The 18,452-nt window shown below is 39.4% G+C and overlaps 1 protein-coding gene across 1 annotated transcript in view; it reads right to left on the reverse strand.

Moving 5' to 3' along the window:
* Adgrv1 (adhesion G protein-coupled receptor V1) overlaps nucleotides 1-18,452 on the reverse strand; it is a 579,866-nt gene that overhangs the window by 402,456 nt on the left and 158,958 nt on the right. The window contains exons 54-60 of the mRNA XM_087635923.1: nucleotides 17,175-17,430; nucleotides 15,640-15,842; nucleotides 14,031-14,207; nucleotides 13,574-13,756; nucleotides 11,419-11,598; nucleotides 6,117-6,281; nucleotides 2,277-2,394 (exon numbers count right to left, since the gene is read on the reverse strand). Coding sequence (XP_087492049.1) covers nucleotides 2,277-2,394; nucleotides 6,117-6,281; nucleotides 11,419-11,598; nucleotides 13,574-13,756; nucleotides 14,031-14,207; nucleotides 15,640-15,842; nucleotides 17,175-17,430 — 1,282 coding nt within the window. The remainder of the gene's footprint in view (nucleotides 1-2,276; nucleotides 2,395-6,116; nucleotides 6,282-11,418; nucleotides 11,599-13,573; nucleotides 13,757-14,030; nucleotides 14,208-15,639; nucleotides 15,843-17,174; nucleotides 17,431-18,452) is intronic.

Genomic DNA, 18,452 nt, shown 5'->3' on the forward strand with positions numbered 1-18,452 from the left:
CACACATGAACTAAACAGTTAAATGCAGATGACAATAATTGCTGGCACACGCTGGTTTCCGCCTTTCATCAGGAGATGAAAGCGCACTGAGGCCCTGGCGCCTTTTCAGACCTCCCTGCAATCACACTTGCAGAAAAGGGCAGGAAAAATCTGGTTAAACCCCATTCTCACCGCATAGTAGGTGTCTTAGTCAGAGTTTCTATTTCTGCACAAACATCATGACCAAGAAGCAAACTGGGGAGGAAAGGGTTTGTTCAGCTTACACTTCCACATTGCTGTTCATCACCAAAGGAAGTCAGGACTGGAACTCAAGCAGGCCAGGAAGCTTCCCCTGGCTTGCTTAGCTTGCTCTCTTATAGAACCCAAGACTACCAGCCCAGGGATGGCTCCACCCACAATGGGCCCTCTCACCCTTAATCTCTAATTGGAAAAATGCCTTATAGCTGGGTCTCATGGAGGCATTTCCTCAAGGGAGGCTCCTTTCTCTGTGATAACTCCAGCTCATGTCAAGTTGACACACAAAACCAGGCAAGCTGTCCTCTACCACATGCATGGTGAGATTCACCATGCTGTGTTCTCTGTGTGGCTTTGTCATTGGCCTCAGGATCAAAAGCAAGAATTCTTCAGAGCACCTCCCCCCCACTTTCTTTCTTTTTCTCTTTCTTTCTTTTTGTTATTTTATGACTTTCTTTTTGACCAATGATCATTTAAATTATCTAATGTCAATATTTGTGATTATCACTTAAATGTATTGGTAACCATGTACTACTCTATTCAATACATGAAATGACTTGATGTTTGGTTTGCTTCCAGTGTGGATCAATCTGATGGATGGTATTAGCAACCTCTGTCAACTCTTCTGGGGAAATATGTGCAATGTTTTTTCCTTCTATTAATTTATTTATTGATTCACTTTACATTCAGACTATAGCCCCCATCACATAGCTCTGCTCCCTTCTCCCTTCTCTTTTCCTCTGAGAAGCGGGAAGATACCCCTGGGACAACCCACTTCGGTCCCACAGCATTGTTTAGCATGGAATTTCAATGTTATAAAATGATGGTATCAGAATAAGCAACTTTAGATTTTAAATATTTCTCATCCTTTTTGTTGTTATTATTCATAGCAAAGTGAAATCATCTAATACCTGTCTTTCCTATGAATATATAAGAATTAGGAAACTTGTGTGAAATATTAAAATAACCAAGTGATTAATATTAGATAAGAGCATGTAGAATTAGACTATACTAATTACGCTTCATGTGTTAATTTTTAAAATTATGCAATGTAATTTCTAAAAACACATAGAAAGTATAAGCAATCAAGCATCACTGTCAGCATTCCAAGGTAATAATTCTAAATTCATAGAAGAACATAAAATTAGCTTATACTGAGCATGGAGAATGAAGACCAACTTTGTAACACAGAGAGTACCTGTGTAATTAAGAATTCTTGGGCCTGGAGAGATGGTCCAGAAGTTAAGAGTACTAACAGCTCTTACAAATAACCAAGTTTCCGTCCTAGTAGTCATAACCAGCAACTCAAAAATGCTGTAAACTCCAGCTCAAAGGGATCCAATACCCTGTTTTGGCTTCCGTGGGCAAGTCTGCACAAGTCCGGGTACAAACACACGCATGCACGCATGCACGCACGCACGAAAACTCGTTGGCATACATACACATAAACTAAAATGTTTTAAAAATAATTATTGGGGCTGTAGGATGTCTCAGACATAGGAAGATGTGGCATTCTTACGAAGAACCTGAGTTCAGTCCACAACTCCTATGGAGGGCAGCTCCTAACGCAAGGTAAAGGCAGTCCCAGTGAGCGTCAAGTCCTCAGGCCTGCAGTCACCTGCACTCGCATGCACATATACACATTAGCAATACACACACACACACAATTTTAATTGAAATTTTCAATTATGATTTTAGTTAAAGTTAATTATAGTTAATTTTAATGTAATTGAGAGTTTCTGCTGTGTCATATTGTGCAATATAATAGTTTACTACAGTTTGGTCATTTAGCTCTCCTATTTTATTTTAAATGCGCAAGGACAATGAAGAGCTTTACTATAAACGAAACCCAGCGGTGTATGATCTTTGACCTTATAAATCTTAAGTAGTGTAGCATAAAGATATAACTGTAATAAATTTATGTTTTTATAATCCAATAATTATAATGTGTTGTTTATATTATAATTTTAATTTTAACCATTGGCCTAGAATGCACACTTATGTCTGGATATACTGAATTTCAGAAACGGGCTTTTTCTTACCTTTCCCTGGAGATATTTCTACCTCACCAGCATCCATCAGCTCAATGGTGAAGCGCCTGTCTTCCCCCAGCACACTGTCCTGAAGTATGTGCAGTATAATGGACTTCTGGGAGTCAGTCTACATGGAAACAAGCAAAAAACATCTTCAAGATGAACCAAAGTCAACTTCTAAACATTCGCATTAGAAAAATAAGACCTTTGTGCATGTACTTTTTAAGATGCTATTTGGCCACCTACAATTATGAATTATATCCAGGAAAAATTGCAATATAAAAATAGCTCTGAATTCCACTTTACTTTCTTGAGGAGAAAAGAAAAAAAAACCCACAACTTGGAAATTTACTGAAAAATTTCCAGCACTGAAAATTCAAACTTAGAGGATTAACTGTCCACATCCCAAAGAGACAAAGGGTGGAGCTGATGCACACAGGACACAGTCGGCTGAATACAAGGGAGAGAGCTTTCCACGGCTGGAGTCTGCAGTCTTTAGGGCGTGTACAGTCCCCTGCCACTGGAAAAGCTCTCAGCGTCCCTCATCAGTGTCAGGTTGGTGGTACCTTCCTAGTTGGCAATACTGCCTGAAAGCATCAGTCAGGGCTGACCTATGAGAGAATGGAGTCTCTATCCACAAGCCTTGCTCTGTTACAAGGTTTAGTCCTGGTTTCTTCTTAAGTGTAATGATTTGTCTTACTGTTTTCATGTGAGTCTTGCTTGTTTCTTACTGAATGTACTCCTGAGTACGTTACACTTTTCCGATCTTTAGTGCTAAGTCACAAAGTGTCACTTCATGTGTCAATAAATATTTTTCTTGTTCCCCCAAATACAGCTTGCATTCATCCCATGTTTGTAGCCGTGTTTACTGGAGAGCACACAGCCTTTTAGGTTTTTTGTTTTTTGGGTTTTTTTGTGCCTTTTTGTCTCTCCATTTCAGCTGCCCTTTTCAAGGCTGCCCTTCTTGTCTATCATTCTGTGCCATGAATTCTGCTTCTGCTGTTCCCTGTGCTGTGCTATGTCTGCTCCAGCCTTCGGCATTTCCCTGTGTGGATTCAATTTGTCCTTCGATAATAATGGACATTCCATTGTTTGTATTTACAATTTTATGTTCATCTAACTGAATATTTACTATGTTAATAATGCTGCCACAAATATTCTCGCATTTATCCTTATTTGTGTGTGAAGACGCTTCTCTGAGTTTGTCCTGTTGACTTGCCATCCCTAGATAGTAAGTTGGCCTGTGCTCTAAAACGTATTTGCAACCTTAAATCAACTTCTGGTGTACTTCTGGTTGTTTCTAGAGATGTGACTATTATAGCAAACCTAGAGCTGTTCTAACATGTTCCTATGCTAATAAGAACCATAGCCCATAGTGGAGTATACTTTATCTGTCACACAGAGCGTCTGTGTTTGAGTCACATCACAGATGATTTCTACAATACTCTGGGAATTGTTTTGGCAGCGAAATTACAAATATACAAATGAGGAAAACTGATTTTAAACAGACTGCATTAAAAGGACCTTTGTTTACATTATGAGGTAAAACAAGTTAGTTTTCTTGTCTTTCCTCAGAAGGGAATGCATAAAATATAAAAGCTGAGTTTCCCATCAGATCCCAGTGCCAGCAAGCAAGGAGGAAGGCACCAGGCATATTGACCTACTGACCAAGGGGCACAAATATATCTCAGTGAGTAGGTACACTCAAAAGTGCACAAGAGTTCAGGCTCTTCAATGGATCATAAGATTCTACTATATTCTGCATGCTGACGCAGCCCTCTAACTTACTAGGAAACATGCCGTAGAGTCTCCAACTCTCAATAGAACTAAGTCAGTGAGAGGAGGAGAAAGGAGGGGCGTCATCCCAAGTCAACAGCTGCCTGGCGCTGGTAACGATGAATGCCGGGCACAAAGAGGTAATGGGGTACTGATTCATGGAGAGATGAGCTTAGACAAATTTTCCTAGTGAGTCAAAATTTACTTAAGTACAAAGTTCCTAAGCAACTCTTCCCCTAATCCCTCAAAAAATCCTCCTCAATTTAATCAAGAGTTTCTAAAGATATTTGATCATAGAAAAGTTTTCCTTAAATTTTTCACTATTCATATTCTACACAAAAAACGTATGGAGCAGTGACCTGGGAATAATGTCTGTAGGTTATTTCAGAGAGACAGAGATATAAACTAGTTGTTTGCTTTGGGGATTCAAAGTCATTAAGCGCTAAGTACACAACGTGGGAAAGATGAATGTCATGACACTGAGGTGGCAAACTGCTATTTTCATGGATTCTTTATAAATATCTATTTTATTAAGCACTTGATAAGGTCGGGAAATTAGCCTGCTCACACATATTATTTTTTTAGCACTCAAACCTTGCTCTGGTTAAACACTGTTCTCATTTCGTACTTTGGAAACCAGATGCCATCAACATTAATAAATTTACCTAGATCCACATGGGATGAAATGGTAGGAAGAAGATTTCAAGTAGCCTCCCTGGAAATGTAAAATCTGACCATGGTTACTTCCAATATTACAGAAAAACTGCAATTGTAAGGAAAGGTAGTCGACAAAGCAGACAAAGTAGACAAAGTAGACAAAGACACAAATGAGGTGACGTAGGCATGTGTCGTGCTGTAGAACACTACGGCATGCCAGAATCCAGGAGACTAAAGCTCTGAGCAAATGATATGAGCTGAAGGACACGAGGAATAATCTCAAAGCCACCCAAACCATGGTGGTACAGACAAATCAGGAGGGTGTGCAGGTCCTAGCAGCGAGAGCTGAGCAAAAGGATGCATTCGTCCATGTTTCTAATGCAAGAGATTTGTTTAACATGGAAAGCCAACATTTAATTTAAACCACAGTATAGAACAGCAAGTTAGGAACACACTGCAAAGCACAAATCGCATGTGTGAAGAAGACAGGGCACTATGTTCTGGAAGGATAAAAGACGCTATCAATAGCAGTTACCCAGGAGGGGTGGGGAGACAGAGGAGCGGGGAGACAGCACTTATTTTGCATCCCTCTGTACCGTTGAGTTCTAACCAAGAGCACGTGGTTGTTCTGTTTGTTTTACTAGAATAAAACAAACATGGGGGACCTCTGAGCTAAATGGACGCTGGGCTGACAAAGGGAGATGTACCTTCTTCAAACATATGTATATGTAGACACCACAGGGGCACAGGCAAGAGTAAAGGAGACAGGAACGCTGGGTGAGGGTGAGGCATGTACCCCAGCGGTTAGGGCCTTCCCGGGAGAACAAGCAAGGCCTCAGGCAAGAAGTCATGTTTTCCCAGAAGCTCTCATAGAATTTTAAAAATGTACACAGGCTGGAGAGATGGCTCAGCCATCAAGAGCACTGGTTGCTCTTCCAGAGGTCCTGAGTTCAATTTCCAGCAACCACATGGTGGTTCACAATGGGATCTGATGCCCAATTCTGTCATGCAGGTGTCCATGCAGATAGACTCAAATACATACAATAAATAAATGCAATATCAGACTCAGTGATAACGTGTGTAATGGTTGCAGAAAGGCTGGCTTTGGGGCTGACACACGGACGTGTGGTTTGTCTGCCAACTCGACCTTCAATCAGGAGAGGAATATGACAGAAAGGCACTTTGGACTGTGACAGAGGCAGGGTCTGAAGTATGCAACCTGATCCTCCCTTCCCTTTCCCTCCTGCTTTCCCCCATGTCTCCTCTCATTTCTTCTAAGTGCACATGGATTTAAAAAACAAACAAACAAACAAAAAAACAGAAATACTGAATTCTAGCATGTGAATTCATAAGCAATACTTCAAGGCTCTGTACAAAACAAACGAAATGTTACAGGAATTGAGAGGCTGACTGTACCTCATCAAAATACAGTGTCCCGTTCAAAGGACTAAGGTCATCTTTGGCTTTCTCTTCAATAGTCCAGTGAAGTCGGACAGCTCCTTTTCCTCCTGGGGACCGGACAACTGTCAGTTTCACATATGAATCAGGGTCATCAGACAAATGGGATCTATCAACCATTACCTGCAAGAAATAAAATCCAGTCAGGCAGACACATTAAAAATATGGGAGAAATAATCTTATTTGGTTGTGATCACTGTAGTTTTGAATTTGTGACTATTCACGCCATGTTATCACGTGGCTGGTAAAAAGAGCCTCTCAAATTTGTTTCTTTTCTTTCCTACACATCAGGCCACTGGTATTTCAAATTTATCTTGAACTTTTAGAGAGCAGAGTGGCTGCACTATCAATAAGTAACTGTTAGTAGTGATCATAGCGGGCAGGAAACTCAGACTTCCCACAATCCTCCACATCTACTCTTCCCATTTGTAGGTGAACAGAGAAGGTGGTCCACGATCTTTTAAAAATTAGTATGCAGAGATGGAAGGAATCCTACGCCTCGGGTGTCCGTTGGAGAAGGGAGGTCCAAGGCAATCAGAGAAGCAGGCACACTACCAATACCACCCTTGCCTACAAAGGCAAACATTCATGCAAAAGGAAGTGAGACTCTGAAGTTCTGTTTCAGTGCATAGGCTCCTCAAGTAACACAGGTATGAACTCTCCTCTGTGTGGGCCGCTGTTTACCAATTTTAGTAAGCTGAAGTTTTTATTAAGCTGGTTGACTTTCAAAAGAGGAAATTTTTTTTTCTTTTCTTTTTTTTTTTTATTAACTTGAGTATTTCTTATATACATTTCAAGTGTTATTCCCTTTCCCGGTTTCCGGGCAAACATCCCCCTAATCCCTCCCCCTCCCCTTCTTTATGGGTGTTCCCCTCCCCATCCTCCCCCCATTGCCGCCCTATTTTAAAAGCAATTTTGAGTGGTCAGATGGGGGGAGAGTCCACACACACAGTTTCTCTTCCTGTGCGTGTCTTTCTCTCCATACCTCTGTCTTCTTTAGACTTTTTTTGAGTACACACTGTGTGTGTGTGTGTGTGTGTGCGCGCGCGCGCGCACATGCATTTCTTTATATAAAAGTAGGCACACATATGCCTCTATGTATGTATGGTGGTCAAACGACAACCTTGAGAACTGGTCCTTGCCTGCCACTTTGTTTGAAACTGGGTCTCTTGTTTGGCCACTGCATACACTAGGCTAGCCAACCAACATAATTCCATGGATTCTCTGGTTATCTGCCTCCCACCTCTCAATATGGAGTGATTTGCATGAGAATGACTGCCGCTCTCCCACCCCAACCCCATGGCTCATATATTTGAATGTTTAGTCTCTAGTTGGTGGAACTGTTTGGGAAGGATTAGTAAATGTGGTCTTGACAGAGAGGATATGTCACTATACAGAAAACATGGGCTTTGAGGTTTCAAAAGCCCATGCCAGACCCAGTCTCCCTCTCTCTCTCTCCCTCTCCCTCTCCCTCTCCCCCTCCCTCTCCCTCTCCCTCTCTCTCCCCCTTTCTCCCCTCCTTCTCTCTTTTTCTCTTTCCCTCTCCCAAGCCCCTTTCTTTGTGCCTCTCCCTTTCTCTTTCCCTCTCTCTCTCTCTTTCCTGCTTGTACACTAGATATAAGCTCTCAGCTTCTGCTCCAGAACCATTCCTGCCTGCCTGCTACCATACTATGCACCACAATAGCCAGAAACTCAGCCTCTGAAACTACAAACAAAACCCATAAATGTTTTCTTTTAAAAGTTACCTTTGTTATGGTGTCTCTTCACAGAAACAGAAAAATAATTAAGAGAGCATCAGAGAACTGGGATTACAAACAGCCACTACAGACTTGACTGTTAAGTAGATTCTTGGGATTTGAACTCAGATCCTCCCATTGACTTCTCTCCTGAGCCATCTTCCCCCTTACTATAGGAGACTCACATTAATTTAATAGGAATAGCATTTTTCATGCTTAAGTCTTATGAAAAGATCTGTTATAAGGGAATTATACATGTTCACTTGATGCAAAACAGTCCACTGTTACCTCTAATACTCAGATATATTTGAAATGTAACTTAATGCTTTCCAGTTTGAAGACAAAAATAAAACACAATTTGTGTTTCTTTGTCCACCAGGTTCTACGTCAGAACCCAGTACAGAGACTTGGAGCTAACTGTGTTCATTAAGCCTTTATCATGTTATTTCTTGCATATGGTTTATTTTATTTAAGCCCCATAAACCTCTTAGAAATTTGAAGACCAGACACATACAGATATTTGGATAAAATGAGTCTAAAATCTAATTCAAGTATTTGGACTCCATACTAAGTGCTGTTCACACCACAACTTAGGCACAGAAATTTTTGTAACAAAGCAGGAAGGAATCAACTATAAGCATTCTGTCTGTGTGCATATTTTATGCTTAGCTTGGAATACACATGTAGATAGTCACAGGTCTATGTTCTTATACACTGCCCTGTGAGCATCTTATTTTGATGGGTTCAACAATAACAATTTTCTCCTTAATGTTTTCAGTTTTCTTTTTAATCTGTCATCAAGTAATGCTATTCACTGTGTACAACATTGTCACAGGCATGTTGGAAAGTAAGATGCTTTGTGGAAAGAAAGACAGGCTATAATGACAACAAACTCAGAAGGCTGCATGACAATTAGTACTAATTCTACCAAGAGTCAAAATATCAACTGCACTCATAGGTGTGAATGCTCTACATACATCAACTCATACAGGTGTGAACGCTCGACATACATCAACTAATGCAGGTATGAATGCTCTACATAACCAACTCATGTAGGTGTGAGTGCTCTACATACATCAACTCATGTAGGTGTGGATGCTCTACATAATCAACTCATGTAGGTGTGAATGCTCTACATACACCAATTCATGTAGATGTGAATGCTCTACATAACCAACTAATGCATGTATGAATGCTCTACATAATCAACTCATGTAGGTGTGAATGCTCTACATAATCAACTCATATAGGTGTAAATGCTCTACATAATCAACTCATGTAGGTGTGAGTGCTCTGCATAATCAATTCATGTAGGTGTGAATGTTCTACATAATCAACTCATGTAGGTGTGAGTGCCCTACATATATCAACTCATGTAGGTGTGAATGTTCTACATAATCAACTAATGCAGGTATGAGTGCTCTACATAATCAACTCATGTAGGTGTGAATGCTCTACATAATCAACTCATGTAGGTGTGAGTGCTCTGCATAATCAATTCATGTAGGTGTGAGTGCCCTACATACATCAGCTCATGTAGGTATGAATGTTCTACATAATCAACTCATGTAGATGTGAATGCTCTACATAATTAACTCATGTAGGTATGAGTGCCCTACATATATCAACTCATGTAGGTGTGAATGTTCTATATAATCAACTTATGTAGGTGTGAGTGTTCTACATAATCAACTCATGTAGGTGTGAGTGCCCTACATATATCAACTCATGTAGGTGTGAATGTTCTACATAATCAACTCATGTAGGTGTGAATGTTCTACATACATCAACTAATGTAGGTGTGAATGTTCTACATACATCAACTCATTTATTCCTTGTAATTGTTATGAAAAAAATCAGAGTATGATCTGGGTTCCTAATTTTACTTTTGGGGTAAGATGAGTAGTAACTTGAGGCTAGTAGATTAATTCTCCAGTCATGCTTAAGTTGGGTTTAGATGCTAATGTTAATAATAGCAATTAAGATAAAATAATAAACAAAAATTATTTGTGAATAGTAAAATGATTTCTTGTTCTTAGGTAGAGAAGCTTCTAAACAAACTGAATGCCCAAATGCAAAAAATCTTCACTGACTGAAGAACCAAACAATAAACCATGAATTATTTTTATCAAATTGTTTTCCATAATGGGAGGAAGGGCTTATAAACACAGTTTCCAACGTCCAAGTTCATGTGTGATGATGTTACAAATGAAAGTATTTTTATAAGGTTTTACCAACTGAAGGTTTGAGCAGTTAGTTCTGCTCAAATTTGAAAAATTAAATTACATATTCATGTGTACTAAAATATGCCAATAAATATTATATATATGCCAATATTCTAAGAAATATTGTAATCAGAAATTCCAAAATAATATTGATATTATCTCAGGAACTTATACATTTTGTGTTCCCCAGATGTTAGCTTATCACAAGCCACTTCAAGACCTCTGCCTGATTTTTTCTCCAGGTAGAAAATGTTTGACTTGGTTGTAGTAAAATTGTCCTCTAAAAAGTCTCATTTTCTTGTGAAACTGAGTTACACTGACAAAATTATTAGGTACTGTCTAGACTACATTAAGTATCTGGAAAACAGATCTCGTAGACAAGTTATAAAGCTCTAGAATTACAGCCACAGAAAAGTCACATGGGGTGTTAGAGTAGCGTTACAGTTGCTAAAGGCTACCTGTGATGAGTGACTGATCCAGGATAGGTAAGAGAGTGAACTGGGACAGACTGAGCCACAAGAGCTTTTCAGTAAATATGAATTATCTAAGGATCCTTATGATTATCTCAGATTGGAGTAGGCTTTAAGAGATAAATTTATAATTATCTATTATCACCACACAACATTTGTTATGAGAGAGATCTTCCTACTTTTATATTTAAGAGGCTGTTCATGTAGAAACTGTCACCAAATAGAGCCACATAAACATTGCATGCTTGGAACTGGTTGAGCTTTTTATCTCCACTCGAGAGCTAAATCTGTAATAAGTGGCTTTGCTCTTTCAGATCTTGGAAGAAAACAGCTAAGGAACAGCAAAAAGAAGAACGATAAGAAAAAATGCCAGTGCTAGCGACAAGAGACTACCGTCCAATCTTTTGCTCAGTATAATTCAAGGCAAAACTCCAGTACAATGGATGAGTAGCAGTATTTCTCACAATTAAGCTATCCTAAGAGCAACGGTAAAGGCGTTCCCAACAAGGACAGCATTCTGGCAGTAAAACACAGGCAGAAAATGGAAGGCATGTTGAGAAGGACACCTCGGTCTACCGTAAGCAGTAAAAATGAATCTGCTGCTCTCTGGCGAGATCCCCTGCTGTGCCCAACGCTTGCAGTGTCTAACTGTATGCAGAGGCTGCAGGAGGGTTTCCTACAGGCAACAGCCTCGTCAAGGACCATTCCTGAGGAAAGACTCATTAAGTGGAGACTTATGAGAAGCTTCAAAACAAAAGTTAAAGATACATTTTATTGACAGCTACATGAAAAACTGGGGAAAAGCAGTCCCCTGATAGATTTAACTTACAGTCTTCTCTTCAAATCCAAATATTCCAAAGGGAGAGTCATTCGGTGGTATGACAACAGTCACCAAAACATCATCGCCCAGGCGGCCGCCACCAGTCACACTCATTAAGGAGATGCTGAATGTTTCAGAGAGTTCAAATTCAGTATCATCAATTATAGTTATGTGTATTGGTGCAACGACCTATGAAACACAAGGTGAGGAGAGGGAGAGAGGAGGAGTCAGAGACAGGAGCGAGCAGAGCTGGGAAAGGCACATGTAATGATGTTTCCTCATAAATATTTTCATTATTTTTGATGAGTGAAACAAAACACAGTAGAAAAAAAGCAGCCTTTTGCATATTATAGCCACTTATATACATTTAAGACTATATATACTATTCTTTAACATTAGAAATTTAAAATCTATTATTTTCAAGGTTAATTTCAAATTTAATAAGACATAGGCTATTTTATTAGTGATGTAAAAAGTAATAGATATTTTTTAAAGTTTCTAAATGTCATGCCCTTTCTAACAACCACATGCCTTTCTACTTACTAAGACTGTGCTGGAGAAATAGCTCAGTTGGTGAAATGCTATACAAATGGGAGAGCCTGTGTTTGGATCTTGAGAACTCATGGAAAGCCAGATACTGTGGTACACACCTGTCATCCAAGCACCCCTTAGGTGAAACTGGAGGAGAGAACTGAGACAGAGCAGAATCTCACAAGCCAACTAACTTGGCATGTGTATTCAGTGAGGGATCCACTCTCAAATACAATAGAAGATACATATGAACACTTGAAGTTGTTGTCTGACTGCACACACACACACACGCACGCACACACACATACACACACACACACGCACACACAAACATATATACACACAAAGCCATGCACATCTTCAGTGGTGTAACCACTTCTTGGGGAAATACACTCCAAGGCAAACTTGGTCACAGACAGGGAAAGACATGGAGTAGCACTGGGAATCTGGGGAAAAAGTTTCAGTGGTGCAGAGGCGAGAGAGTACTGAAAATTATGTATCTAATTAACTACGTAAACCAGTGATGGTTCTGCAATAAAATAGAAAATATCAATTTATAAATACTAAGAAATAAAGTTAATAAATAAACTAAAACAAGGAACAGAATAGTAAGTCAGGCTTTTTTAAAAAGTATTTTTTGTTAAGAACCTGTAGGCCTACAACGTCTATTTCAAATGAAAGAGAAGTTCAAAAAAAAAAAAGGTGAGACGCTTGTTTCTTAGAATTCTCTTTCTGGGGCTAGAAAAAATGGCTCAACAATTAAGAGCACTGACTGCTTTTCAGAGATCCAGAGTTCAATTCCCAGCAACCACATGGTGGCTCACGACCATCTGTAATGGGATCTGACAACCTCTTCTGGTGTGTCTGAAGACAGTGACAGTGTACTCACTCTCTTTCTGTAGGATGCAGATTGTTAAGAGTCAGAAAGATGACAGACAACTCCACAGGAAGTGTCTTTCAGACACAGCAAGCACACTGATGTATTTCTGTGCATCACAGAGGCTATGGCAGCATGCATAGGACCTACATATGTTCAAGCTATGGAGTCCAAGAGCAGAGGGTAGGAAGTGGACCCAGGCCCCTACCCCTATCCAAGAAGCTATCTGCAACTGAGCCCAGCTGGTAAGATAGAAATGAGTTCTCCCCAGTGGAGACTCTCAGGGTGTATGTGCCGCACTTCAGCTTGGCCAACACAAAGCAAACGCCGTAGGATTTTTGAACACTTTTTGTCTCATTAGCTTTGCTCAGGCACTTTTTTCTTATCTCAGTCTTGTGCTTGTATATTCTGGGTTTTATTTTTGTGGCTCTACATGTGTTTCTTCTTTTGTTTTTGGTTTTTAAAGAGAGAGAAAAAATGTGGAGTAGAGTGAGGTGGGAGGATTTGGATCTGGAGAAGGGAAAAGTCTGATTAGAATACATTGCATGCATTTTTGTTGTTGTTGTTGTTGTTAAAAACCATAAGAATGAATTCTTGTTCCCTGATTAATTAATGGGCTGTAGAGTAATTTACAGATTTCATTTGATAAATAAACAGACTAGAATGCACTTAGCAGTCACTAGTGTATGTTCACTTGGTTGACGCTCACACATGCTTGAAGTCAAACCAAAATCAATCTGTTCCTAATGAACATACTTGTCCATCGGCAAACTGGAGCATCCCATGAGGTGGCAGAAAGTCCTCCAGACCCGCACTGTCTGGTGTTGCTTTCCAGTAAACATTTACTGTCTCAAAGCTTCCAGCCATCCGGATGACAGGAACTTGAAGAATATTCAAGGGCTGAGGTCCCTCGTGAGCGATGATGACTCCACCAACGCCCTTTAACAGAGAATAAAGGTTGAAACCTCTCTGAAACCACAATGTGCTGAATTTACTACTCTCACTTATGTGAGAAGGGACTTAGAACTCAGAGCAAAATGTAATGTTGAATTCTGTGGTCTGGCTAAAAGAACTAAAACTTATTCATAATACAAACTGAATAATTATCTACAAATAAGTCAGATTGCTTTGCAAATTCATGCAAAGGCACTGGCCAAATCGGCAATGGCCAGCTTTGCTTAGGTTACTATGGATGAGAGAAATGCCTTCTCACTCTGCTAACACGAAAGCTAAAAATCCCTCTGGGGTCATCGTTTTCTTCAATCATTATTTCTGCTGATTCCATCCTTGGTCTCTGCACACGGGGCTGCTCTGCTGGAAAGTTGGGGTTCACCAGGTTCACTGCAGCAATGGCGACAATGAGTCCTTCGTCCAGCTCAGGAACTTCATCCTGATATGAGAGAGAAAGAGATGCTTCATTTGGTTATCTGGGTCCTGGGATGAAGCCCAGGTTGGTCTCAAACACGGTGACCCAGGTGCCCCTCCCGCATCCTCTCGAGCAGCTGGAATTACAGATGTTTTCCTCCACGCTTCGTTTGTATGTAAACCTGGCATTCTTCAGGGTTTATGGCTCTGTCACACATGGTTTCTTGCTATATTTTAATATATCCAATACATTCTCAGAGCGTCCTCGGAATCTATAATGTGTTCAAGAATAATGACAATCTTTCAAAGGTACTCACAAGTACATTAACATATGTTCAAAATCCTGTCCCACAATTTTGATCTCAACCTTTTACATTTATAAAACATCCTGAAAAAATTAGTAAAGTTTGATAAAATTCACATGTATTGTAGAAGTATAAGTTCTAGATAGAAACACGTGTAAGCAAATATAACAGTTAATTTTGAAAAAAATCACTTTACTTGTGTAATAAAAATTAATAAAAATCAAGACGTAGAAGTAACATACAGAAAAAAAATAGGAAAGCTCCCTTCTACTCCTGCCCCTTTATGTGATTTCCCTACTGTCCTCGCCACAGGACCGGTAACCAGCATCAGCAAAACTCCTAACAGGGGCACATATATTACCGTATCTATGTAACAACATGTGACATGTCTACAGTGTCTAACAGGTATTATTAACCTCACATGATATTATGTATAATGCACTACTTAAACATTCTGTGCCATTGTATATCAAACATGGGGCCTCATGTATGCTAAGTAAGCATTAGCTCTGAACTGAACCCTGGTCCAGATCACTGTATGTCCCATAATGTTATAAGACACTAAGCAGTGGCGCCTTTGATGTCTTATGTGCATTCTGCCTGTTTCCTCTCTTTGTGTCTCTGTGTCTCTGGAACCATTTCCTCTTTAGACAGGCAGAGGAAGACCTAGTGTGATGTAGCCCACAAAAGCTGGACCTAGTTAGACCTAGACCATTTAAACGTTCCTCCATATTGAAATTACTGTATCACAAAGTGAAAATTCTCGCTGCCAACCAAACAATAAAAATAACTAGGTTGACTTGGAGATTTAATTCATTCAGTTATTAAAGCAATTAACCAATTATCTTCATAGTATGGTCAATCAGACATAAAATCAATCAAAATTCAGCATTTCAAATGCATTCAAATGTTGCCACTCTTAAACAAAAATAATAAATACACTTGCCATTTTCCATCCAATAAAATACCTGAGTGGTAAAATTCCATACTTGTATTTAAGAGCATATTTTAATCATTATTACCTATTGGAGAATTACAGGTTTATGGTTAAAAGCATGTTAGTTTACCATATATATATATATATATATATATATGTATATATGTATATATGTATATGTATATATATATATATATATCAGAATCCATACTTACTGGCAAAATGGCAACTTCAGCCTGAGTTTCTTTTATATTTTCTTTCATTATTATTACTGAGTCTTGCAACGCAAAGTCTTCATTCTCAGTAGCTTGATTATTGATGTCTAGTAAGAAATTGGGTTTCGCTATCAAGTGAATGGAAATGTCCCCAAGTAGTCCTTTGTCTCGAACAAGATGTAACTGAACGACAGTGATGTTCTCTAGGAGATAAAGGTGCCTCAAGTTACTAAGCTGTTCTGTGTTCTGCTAATGTTGTCGAAAACACTCATGGTAGAACTCACTCTCTCTAGACAGTTAAGGAAGTAGGAGTTACAAACAACATCCCAGGGAGAGGTTTCTGTTTTGTCTCCAGTGTTCCCAAAGTTGTGCTCAGAATGGCCGTCCACCCTTGGACTGCATCTGCTTTAGTCCCTCTGTCCCATGATGGTAGCCTCAGATGCTATCCACGTCACGCACGACGTAAATCTGACTGACGTCTTACAGAAGTGAACACATGGGCATAGCGCATAGGTGACAGTTGCATAATATTCACAAATGTCTTGAAAATAGGTATTTGGACACACCATCATAATTTAATACGAACCATCGAAAGAGCAATTTAAATTTCTACCATGAGGTGTCAATCACAAGGTTCAAAGTGTCTCCAAAATCCTAGTATTTTTTTTGTACCTCACAGTAAGATAATTTGTCATATAAAATACTTAAAATGTTTATTAATATCCTCACCAGTCTAAGAGTTTCTAATGATTGATTATTTCCAAAAGGAAGAATACAATTCCTACAAATTTCTGTTTTAGAAATGTTTATTAAATGAAAAAGAATGTGTTATTTTATTAATGTCTATTGTCTTGGGTGTTGCACCCACACACAGGCAAGGGCCCAGGAACATAACTATATGCCACTTGGCCTGTCAGCTCTGTGATTAAAAGGAACCTGGAATCTGTTTGCCCATTTTTTTTTAATCTGAAAAGTTTCAAGCCACCCTGTAAGTTTGTTACAAGCACAAGATTTATGTAACATTTTATTTCAATAGATTGATCATAACCTATTATTAGAATATTTATTCAACAAAAGGAGTCAGAAGTTACTTAGGTAAACAGTTCAGCACTGGTCACTGGATGAAATCACTCTGATTTCTGTTTGGGGTAACATAATCAATACCTCCAGCACCAAGTCTGTCTCTCAGGGTTACTGACTGTTCCCTGCATCTCCCAAGAGTACACAGGAAATCTCTGTGCACAGTGCAAACAAGGAAAGAAACTATAAAAAGGAAATAAATGCCAGCCCTGCTACTAATGCAGCGCAAATGGACACGGCTGTTATAAAAGCATGCTCTGAGAAGTTAAAAGTACTGTCGTAAACATTATTGCAGTCAGTCCACAATTATAAAATTTAAATTAAATTTAAAGGAATGGCCTATGAAGCTGAAAAAGCCATATGAATAAAAAAATGCACGTTCCTTTCAAATGGTATAATTCAAATGTCCAAGGAAACGTTTTACTAGCACCTGACAGATCTTTCCCAGGACTGACCTCTGGGCTCAGGCACTCTAGTGAAGAGAGACTCAGCATGCCAGCCAACCACGCCGTAGGGCGAGTCACTGGGCAGGATGGTCAGCACAGACTTGCTTCTGTTCTGGTCAATAGTAGCACCTTTCGATGGATCCTCAACCCCCTCTGTGACAATCCGGGTAAGGGTTACAACCACAGCCTCAGACAACTCTGGCAAGTCATCCGCGAGAACAGTCAGAGTGATGGTGGACATTGCCTGGTCCTCTGCGAACGAAATCTAAAAAAAAAGAGAGAGTTTTACTAATTTTAGGGTTAACATCATGTCGTAAAAATGTTCATTTATTTTAATATGATTTATGCAAATCTATAACATAATACAAATTTACAAGCAAATCAAATATCTTTTATATTAAAATTAGATTAAAAAATTAAAGCTCTTCAAAAACTTGAGTTAATTTTTATATTCAAATTGTCCCATCTTGGTGGCTACTTTTTGTAAGCGAAGGGTGTTGGGTGTAGTTGGAAGAAAATGGGGGACAAGAGACACGAAGAAAGACGCCAAGACAAGAGTCTGATCAAGGCGACAATTTTATTTTCCCCCCAAGGCTGAATTTATATCATAACAGGGGTAAGAGAGGGAGGGGGGAAGTAAGAAACATTTACACAGGCCAAGGACACAATATTCGTGTGGTCAGGGAATCGGCTGATGTTGACAGGATGTCAGAAAGGTCACAGGTTTGTCATATTATTAGTCAGAACTTTGTCATATGATTATTTATCTTGACCACCAGATTTGTATTAGTCTTCTGCAGCTGGCTGGGGATTTTCCATGAACCCAGTCATACTTAACTCTAACCATAATAATAACATCAATAATGGAGGGCTTCAAGGGCATCGCTCCCAACAACTTTTCATTACAATGTAAAGGACAGCGACTTTCAGGAATCTCAGTAGTTGAAATTTGCTGAAAGTATCTGGAGTCCTTTCTGACAGGGATCTGATTTATAGATGCCATTTCTATGTCACACATGCCAAATTCGTTCACAAATCAGTCATTCGTTTGGCCTAGGCCTCCACCTCTCCTATGAGCCAGACCCGTCTTATATAAATGAAATGTTACTGGGATGCAGCGAAATTCACTTACATAAACACAGTGACTTCCTGTAACAACTGCTGTTACCTGACGATTATACTACAAAAGCAAAGTCGTTTTTAAAAAGAAAACACACACACACACACACACACACACACAGAGAACATAAAATCAGAAGCATCTACTATGTGACCCCTTACAAAATG

The sequence above is a fragment of the Rattus norvegicus genome, chromosome 2, assembly GCF_021556685.1.
Source record: "Rattus norvegicus strain SHRSP/BbbUtx chromosome 2, alternate assembly SHRSP_T2T, whole genome shotgun sequence".
Taxonomy (NCBI): domain Eukaryota; kingdom Metazoa; phylum Chordata; class Mammalia; order Rodentia; family Muridae; genus Rattus; species Rattus norvegicus.